This window comes from Theobroma umbraticum, unplaced genomic scaffold, assembly GCF_002168275.2.
Source record: "Theobroma umbraticum cultivar Fairchild unplaced genomic scaffold, ASM216827v3 scaffold_56.0, whole genome shotgun sequence".
NCBI lineage: Eukaryota > Viridiplantae > Streptophyta > Magnoliopsida > Malvales > Malvaceae > Theobroma > Theobroma umbraticum.
The window spans coordinates 5,983,710-5,992,467 of record NW_018397256.1 but is presented as its reverse complement, the minus strand read 5'-3'; the positions used below and the strand labels follow the sequence as shown (position 1 = coordinate 5,992,467).

The window sequence follows — 8,758 nt, the reverse complement described above, 5'->3', positions numbered from 1 at the left end:
AAACATATGAATTGATTTTATTAAAAGTAATTTTATTTAAGATTAATTTTTTTTACTAAAAATAATTAAAATTATAGAGATTATTTTAAAAAACACGTTATTTATGAAGGGTATTTTTGAAAAGAACCCAATATAATTTCAGCAGCTTCGTCCATCTTCTTCCTTACGGTTAAAACATGCGACTCCTCCGATAGTTTTGCAAGGTCGAAAGTATTGGAATCATATATCTTGATGAATATGACTAATATGGGCCGTGAAAATGATCAGTTGGAGTTGCAAGGAGTTGAGTTGGCAATGACATCAAGTTCTTCTTCAACAGATGATGCCAATGTAGCAACCTTTGGTGAAGGAAATGCACAGGTGGATATTAGCAAGCTTGGAGATCAGGAACGCCATATCTTCATAGAGAAGCTTATCAAAAACATCGAGAAAGATAACCTTCAGTTGTTGCAGAAGATTAGAAAAAGATTAGACAGGTGAACTTTTTTTTTTTTTAATTTCATTTTCTATGATCAGGACACTGATTAAAACTTGAGGCTCCAACTAGAAAGTTTCAGGTTTTGAATGGTGGGATATATGAGGGGAGAGGTCATCAAACAGCAAAGAGCGAAAGGCACCTAAACGAAGAATAACCTATACTGGTTTTGCAGGGTTGGTGTAAAATTGCCCACGGTGGAGGTGAGATATAGAAATCTATGCGTGGAAGCCGAATGCGATGTGATTCACGGGAAGCCTCTACCGACGTTGTGGAACTATCTTCAAAGCACGCTTTCTGTAAGTATAAAAAGGATGTAGCATTTTCCAAAGTGTTTTTTTCAAGATCAATGCAGCATACTCTATAATATTATCTTCGGCTTTTGTTTTTGAGCAGTACCCTGCAGTGACGCTGTTTCGTTCAAAGTCAAAACAAGCAAAGATAAGCATTATTAACAATATTAGTGGCATCATAAAGCCTGGAAGGTATACTATTTCTTTTAAGTTAGCTCTGACTGTGATCTATCATATCTTTCTTTAGTTTTCTTCTTAGTTAGACTGCTTCCCATTGAAGGAGGATATGTATTTTTAAAAATAAAACTTGTTGAAGTAATAATGAGATCAGCCTTTCTGCAGGATGACTTTGCTGCTTGGTCCTCCAGGATGTGGGAAGACCTCGCTGTTAAAGGCACTTTCAGGGAATCTAAACAAGTCCCTTAAGGTATGTGGTAACCGTATCATCTACGTTGCCTTTTTTCCTAGTTTTATGAATGCATATATGATTGCCTAATTTGTCGAAGCCCGAAGGTCACTGAGACGTAGTTCGATTTGAAATTACAGTAGAAATGAAAAACTACTACCTGATCATATAAGTTAAACTTACTTCAGTTCCTCTAATTCAGATTTTACCTGAAATTAATATAATAAAATTATAAAGTGATAGTTCCTAATTTAATCATCTTGGTCACAAGGACAATAAGTGCATGCCCCCATTTGTATATATAATATCTTTCTGTATAAGAGGATTGCTGGTTTGAAGACTCTTGGTCTTGTTTGCTTTCAATAGGTCACTGGGGAAGTTTCTTACAATGGATACAAACTAGAAGCATTTGCTCCCCAGAAAACATCAGCGTATATAAGTCAAGATGACTTGCACATTCCTGAGATGACAGTAAGGGAAACACTTGACTTTTCAGCCCGTTGTCAGGGTTTAGGAAACCGAGAAGGTACATTTTCCTGCAGCTCAACCTAATTATTTAGTAACTTAATTAGCCTTAGACACCAAATGGTTTACCAACAATGAAGATAAGAAAACCTGTTTTATGGTAATGAAGAGATTATAATGGAGGTCGGCAAAAGGGAGAAGCAAGCAGGAATTGTTCCAGATCCAGATATTGATACTTACATGAAGGTACCTTGAGCATCCAGCATCCTTTTCCAGTCAATAAATCTGATTTGATCTCTATACCAGTTTGAGAAGCTGCATTTTTGTTGTTTGCTAAGAAAAAGGAACTTTTAAATGTAGTAATGTTCTTGCTTAATGCTCCTGGATAGATAATGTATATATAATATCCATTAACTATGTTTTGGTTATACAGGCAACATCTGTGAAAGGGCTTAGAGGAACTCTTCAAACTGACTATATACTAAAAGTAATTCTTGTTGACAAGCTTAAATCTTGCTTCCTTTCGTAATGCACAACTTGTAACTGCTAGCTCTTTTAGGCTATTGCTGAAAGATCTTCTATTTTTAATTCCTTGTTGTGCAGATTCTTGGACTTGATATTTGTGCTGGAACAATAGTTGGAGATGTCCTAAGAAGAGGTATATCTGGTGGTCAGAAGAAAAGGTTGACTACAGGTAGTGTTGTTTTAATGACAAATAATGGAATTCAATAATTTCTTCATACTTGGAACTAATGTTGCATAGTGTGGCATTTAGCAATTAAATCTTCTTCTGGGATTTATTTTAACATCAAAACACTGTATCCAAATTGCGCAGGCGAGATCATTGTTGGCCCCATAAAAACTCTTTTCATGGATGAAATAACCAATGGACTTGACAGTTCCACAGCATTCCAAATTGTTGCTTGTCTTCAGCAGCTGGTGCATGTCACAGATGCAACTTTGTTGGTCTCACTGCTTCAGCCTGCACCAGAAACCTTTGATCTCTTTGATGATATCATATTGATGTCTGAAGGGAAAATTTTATATCATGGACCTTGTGATCACATTCTCGAATTCTTTGAAAGTTGTGGCTTTAGATGTCCTCAAAGGAAAGGGGTTGTAGACTTCCTTCAAGAGGAAAGTGAAAACCAGTTCATGATTTCTTTTTGTCTTTTTTTGCCAGAGTATGTCTTATTTCTCCAACATGAAGTTCTTTGGTTTTTTGACTGTGCAGGTCATATCAAGGAAAGATCAAGCGCAGTACTGGTACAATACCGAGTTACCCTACTCCTTCATTTCTGTTGATATGTTCTCCAGGAAATTTAGAGCATCTCCTTTGGGGGAGATGATAGACAAGGATCTTTTGGAACCATACGATAAATCTCAATGTAATAAGAATGCTCTTTCCTTTAATGAGTATTCTGTTTCCAAATGGGAAATCTTTAAAGCTTGCATGTCAAGAGAACTTCTCCTCATGAGCAGGAACTCATTTTTCTATATATTCAAAGTAATTCAGGTTAGGACTTTGCTTTATATTTTATTTTGTTTTTATGATTTCTGCTTTGATTTGGAAACATAAATCGGAGATAATGTACCTGATAGACTAATTTAGTTTCTTACATAAGTTGTGCTTGTGGATGTAATTAAAATAAAAATAACAGTAACATTCACCACCTGTTTTTTCTTGGCAGCTTGCTATCATTGCATTTGTCACAATGACTATGTTTCTCAGGACTGGGATGAATGTTGATATACTTCATGCAAATTACTACCTAGGAGCACTGTTTTATGCACTCTTGATACTTATCGTTGATGAGTTTCCTGAGCTGCACATGACTGTTTCAAGACTCTCAATTTTCTATAAACAGAAAATGTTGTGCTTTTACCCAGCTTGGGCTTATGCAATTCCAGCTATTGTTTTAAAGATTCCTATTTCATTTATTCAATCCCTGGTTTGGACATCTCTTACTTATTATGTCATGGGGTACAGCCCTCAAGTTTGGAGGTAAGTTTCTTAGGAATAGTTTCATCTAATACTACACTGTAAAGAATTTATGCTCAGGGTTTCTTGTGTCCTCTTCTCCAGGTTCTTCCGCCAGTTCGCTATGTATTTTGCTGTGCAACTATCATCGGCATCCATGTTTCGTTTCTTGGCCTCTGTCTTCCAAACTATGGATTGCTCTGTAGCAGTTGGTGCTCTTATACTTTTCTTCCAATTGATATTTTGTGGCTTCATCATTCCACAATGTAACGTTCTTCTCATCTCCACTCCATTTTGTTTCCAGGATTGCATGGTAAAAGAGGATGATTTAATCTATTTTCTTCGTTGCAGCATCCATGCCAAGCTGGTTGAGGTGGGGATTCTGGGTTTCCCCTATCACATACGCAACGATAGGGCTTTCCGGCAATGAATTTCATGCTCCACGATGGCAGAAGGTATTTGATTATATTCTAATTTTCCAACCCTTAATTACTCATTATACCAATCACCTGCTTTCAAAACTTTTGTAATTGATCTCAAAGTAATTTTATTTGCCAGGGCATACCATAATTATTCCCATTCACTGCTTATTTTTAGTTAGTCAGTTTTCAGCAAGTTTGATTACTTTCTCCATCAAACAATTTTCAACATCTTAGCTCTTGACATCCAATAATATTGGTTAATATTTTGCAGCTAATTATAAAATTATCAATGAGAATTCTAAGATTTGGTGAGAGATATCAATGACATGGACTAGGCTCTCAAGGGCAGATTAGGGCAAGATATAAAGAAAATAGATGCTTCACTCCATGAATGCTTACTAATTATACTTCGAATTTCACCCGAACTAGTTTTCGAAAAGAAAACTTAACTTTTTAAGAGAAAAATAGGTATCTATTAGACCACAACACTACCATAATAGAATCTTAGATTATTACAGGGTATGGCTCTGAATCCGACTAGACCCTTTCCCACAATGAAATGACCTGTATTTGAACAAAGAGACAAAAGGGAGATCCTCTGAGATTTGAATCCATGCTTCTAACTTCATTCATTTTTCTCATTCCTCTTAAGGATATAATCTGTTTCTCATTGTAATCTGCCCAGTGTGTGCCTCTGATTGTTTGTTTATTTTGCAGGTCCAAGCAATGAATGCTACAATTGGAAAAGAGACACTAACAAGCCATGGATTTTACTTTGATGAATATTTTTTCTGGATATCATTTGGTGCCTTACTTGGGATTGCTTTAATTTGGAACATTGGATTTATTTTAGCCTTAAGTTTCTTGAAGCGTAGGTTCATTTTCATCTTGTTCAGTTTCCCATTTTGCTTCATTGTAGCTCAAGAAGAAGAGAAATACATGGTTATTCATTTTCACTCGTTTAAACATATTCAGCCCCTGGATCTTCTCGAGTTGTTATTTCACATGAAAGGCTTTCCAAAATGAGGAAAAGAGATTCTCTTAATGATGCATATGGGGAAAATGTGTCTAACTCTTCACATTCCTGTAATAAAGAAGAATCTATTAAAGGTTCATTCGTTTTCTTTATTTCCTCAACTCAGTGCTTTTTGAAAGCTTATTTGAACCATATTCATGTTTGCTTTGTCTCTATCACAGGGAGGATGGTATTACCTTTTGATCCCTCAACATTAACATTTCAGAATGTGCAATACTATGTTGACACACCTCCGGTAATCACATAAATCCGCCCTTTGTATAAATTTGAAGTCATAGATCACTTTCTCTCTCTCTCACTCACACACATGCATAATCAACTTACATATAACCATGGACAAACTCTAACATAAGTTTTTAAGTCAGAAGGAACTCATTTGAGGTGACTGGTGAGATGTGAACCTAAGAATTCATCAACAATTGCTAAATATCATGACTAATGAGCCATTGGATGAAACAACACTGATTGATCATTGGTGCATTATTTTCTATTTGTTCTTAGGAAATGAGAAAACAAGGATATTCTCAGAAGACTCTTCAACTCCTTTCAGATATTACAGGAGTGGTTAGGCCTGGTGTTCTGACAGCACTGATGGGTCCTAGCGGAGCAGGAAAAACTACTCTTCTTGATGTTCTTGCAGGAAGAAAAACTATAGGCTGCATAGAAGGGGAAATCAGAGTTGGTGGTTACCCTAAGGTTCAAGAAACGTTTGCAAGGATATCAGGCTATTGTGAACAAACTGATATACATTCTCCACAAATCACAGTAAAAGAATCTTTGATTTTTTCTGCTTGGCTGCGTCTTCCTGCTTGTATCGACTCAAAAATTAAAACGGTAAGACTCCAAAGGCTCAAGAATTGCTAATATTTTGCTATCAAAATTTGAGATAATTTGTCTTAAAGCTGCTTTAATGGATTTTGTAGGAATTTGTGAAAGAAGTTATTGAGACCATTGAACTTGATGAAGTCAAGGATGCTTTAGTTGGCATACCTGGTCATAGTGGTCTATCAACTGAGCAACGTAAACGGCTTACAATAGCTGTGGAACTCGTTGCTAATCCTTCCATAATTTTCATGGATGAACCTACCTCAAGTTTGGATGCAAGAGCTGCAGCCATTGTCATGCGTGCAGTGAAGAATGTAGCTGATACAGGCAGAACAATTGTTTGCACGATCCACCAACCGAGCATTGACATATTTGAAGCATTTGATGAGGTTAAAATCCATTTTTGAGGCTTGAATTCTTTGGATCATTGTTTTCTTGCTATCATAAGCAAGTTCAAAACAAGAGTTCTCTTTCATATTCTTGTTATTCTCATTGCAGTTGATTTTTCTGAAAACTGGTGGGAGTTTAATCTACTTTGGACCATTAGGACAGCATTCAAGCAGGGTTATAGAATATTTTGAGGTCTGTTTCCCTTTCCGTTCCCCGTTAAATATAGTCTAAACAAATTTGCTTCTGAAAGATGATTTTTACTTGTCTTCTATTCTTCGATTTCTTACTGACAGAGTATACCTGGGGTGCCCAAAATTAAAGATAATTGTAACCCAGCAACATGGATGCTAGAGGTCACTTCAACTTCTGTTGAGGCTGAGCTTGGAATTGATTTTGCCAAAATTTACAAGAATTCTGCCCTATATGAGTAAGTTTAATTAGAACAGTCAGTGATTCTAATATCTTGCTAAGTTGAACCAGGAACCAAGGAGTCTGTTCTCATCCATTTGCCGATCTTATTCATTTTGTTACTTGAAAAGAATGGTAACAGGTTCAGTTAAAAATGTTCCATGTGCCAATTATTTGGTTCCATTGTGTAATGATCTCATTCATAATTTTATAGCTTTTTTTTTTCAATTAACTAATGGCATATTATCAAATAGCTAGGATGTTTTAACTAGTGGAGAAGCCATCGTGTTTGAGGATATTTTTAAACTTGCAAATGAACTTTTTTTTTGGTAGGAGCAACAAAGAGCTTGTAAGGCACTTGAATGCTCCACCTCCTAATTCAAGAGATGTGCATTTCCCAACCCGATTTTCCCAAAATTGTTGGGGACAGTTCAAATATTGCCTATGGAAACTACATTTATCTTATTGGAGAAGTCCTTCATACAACTTGATGCGTCTCTTGCATACTACTGTAATATCTTTTACCTTAGGTACACTGTTTTGGAACCAGGGAACGAAAATGTAAGTCCGCCAAATTTGTAAAGGAATCGTTATTTTTATGGGTAGTAATGTTGCAGACAGTTAACCCCTTCTTGAATTCCGCAGAACTAACCAGCAGAATTTATTCAACATGTTTGGTTCAATGTATGCCGCTGTGATTTTCCTAGGAACAAATAGTGGCTCTTCTGTTCAACCATTTGTGGCAACAGAGAGAATTGTTATGTACCGAGAAAGATTTGCAGGGATGTACTCTTCGTGGGTTTATGCCCTTGCACAGGTACATTTTAATTGATAACAAGTTGATTTGTTTATTGATTTCTTTTTTGAATGAATCAATTAGTTTAGTTTATGCGTGACCCTCAAGTGATTTTGCAGGTGGCAATTGAGGTTCCCTATCTATTTAGCCAAGCGATTGTGTTTGTGATCATCACATACAGCATGATAGGGTACTACGGGACAGCATATAAGTTGTTTTGGTACTTCTATGCCATGTTCTCGACACTGCTGTACTTCAACTTTTTAGGAATGCTGCTTGTCTCATTGACACCAGATGTTGCAATAGCTGGAGCTTTAACCTCTGTCTGCTACCCAATGCTTAATCTTTTCTCTGGCTTTCTCATTCCTCAACTGGTAAGCTATATAATCCTCAAACACAATACTGAAATACCCTTTATAAACCATAATGATACGACCAAAACTTGACATGCTGAGACATAATAAAGAGAGCACGGCTGAGATGTTTTACTTGGATTCTGTTGATTTTCTCTGCAGAAAATTCCAAGGTGGTGGATCTGGTTGTATTATGCAATGCCTACATCTTGGACATTAAATTGTTTGCTCACTTCACAATATGGAGATGTGAATGATAAAATTATGGTATTTACTGAAACCGTAACCATAGCTTCTTTGCTAGAGGATTATTTTGGGTTTCGCCATGATCACCTGCCTATTTCCGCACTTGTTCTCTTCTTCTATCCCTTAATTTTTTCCTCTCTTTTTGCGTTTTTTATCACACGTTTAAACTTTGAGCGAAGGTAAATTTCCCTTCTCTTGTCTTCAAGATGAAAACATAGCCCATAGGACATACTTAACATGTAATTAATGTTTTTATAAACATGATTCAATATGATAAACATTCTCTATATTTGTTTGTTTATTTTTTTTTATTTGCGTGCATGATAAAGTTGAGATGATATCGTAAATCGTGTTTCATATTATACTAAAAAAATTAAATTAATTACTACCTATATACATTTAATTTTAAAATTATTAACAATGGAGACAATAATTTATGAGTTATAATCAAACAAGGATTCATTAACCATTTAGTATTTGAGTTATAGTTAAATTTTCAATTTGATATCTAAATTTTAAAAATTTAAAATTAAACACTCGATTCTATCCATCAATTTACTCACGAAATTAATATCATTAATCAAATGGATAGCATGTTTACAGGTATCTATCGAGTAGAAAAGCAGAAGGAGCAAATACTTTACCTTTCTTTACAATCAATC

At 35.6% G+C, this 8,758-nt stretch overlaps 1 protein-coding gene across 1 annotated transcript; it reads left to right on the top strand.

Moving 5' to 3' along the window:
* The first annotated feature begins 174 nt into the window (after positions 1–174).
* LOC110410908 (pleiotropic drug resistance protein 3-like) lies at positions 175–8,385 on the top strand. Its single transcript, XM_089782794.1, has 24 exons — positions 175–476; positions 651–774; positions 872–960; positions 1,111–1,195; positions 1,541–1,700; positions 1,809–1,885; positions 2,073–2,126; positions 2,243–2,333; positions 2,475–2,777; positions 2,875–3,155; positions 3,331–3,644; positions 3,726–3,886; positions 3,972–4,075; positions 4,760–4,913; positions 5,018–5,152; positions 5,240–5,313; positions 5,580–5,912; positions 6,002–6,292; positions 6,402–6,485; positions 6,587–6,720; positions 7,035–7,262; positions 7,347–7,518; positions 7,617–7,871; positions 8,013–8,385. The coding sequence occupies exons 1-24, from the start codon at positions 232–234 to the stop codon at positions 8,277–8,279; spliced, it is 4,215 nt and encodes a 1,404-aa protein (XP_089638920.1). The 5' UTR covers positions 175–231; the 3' UTR covers positions 8,280–8,385.
* The last annotated feature ends 373 nt before the right edge of the window (positions 8,386–8,758 follow it).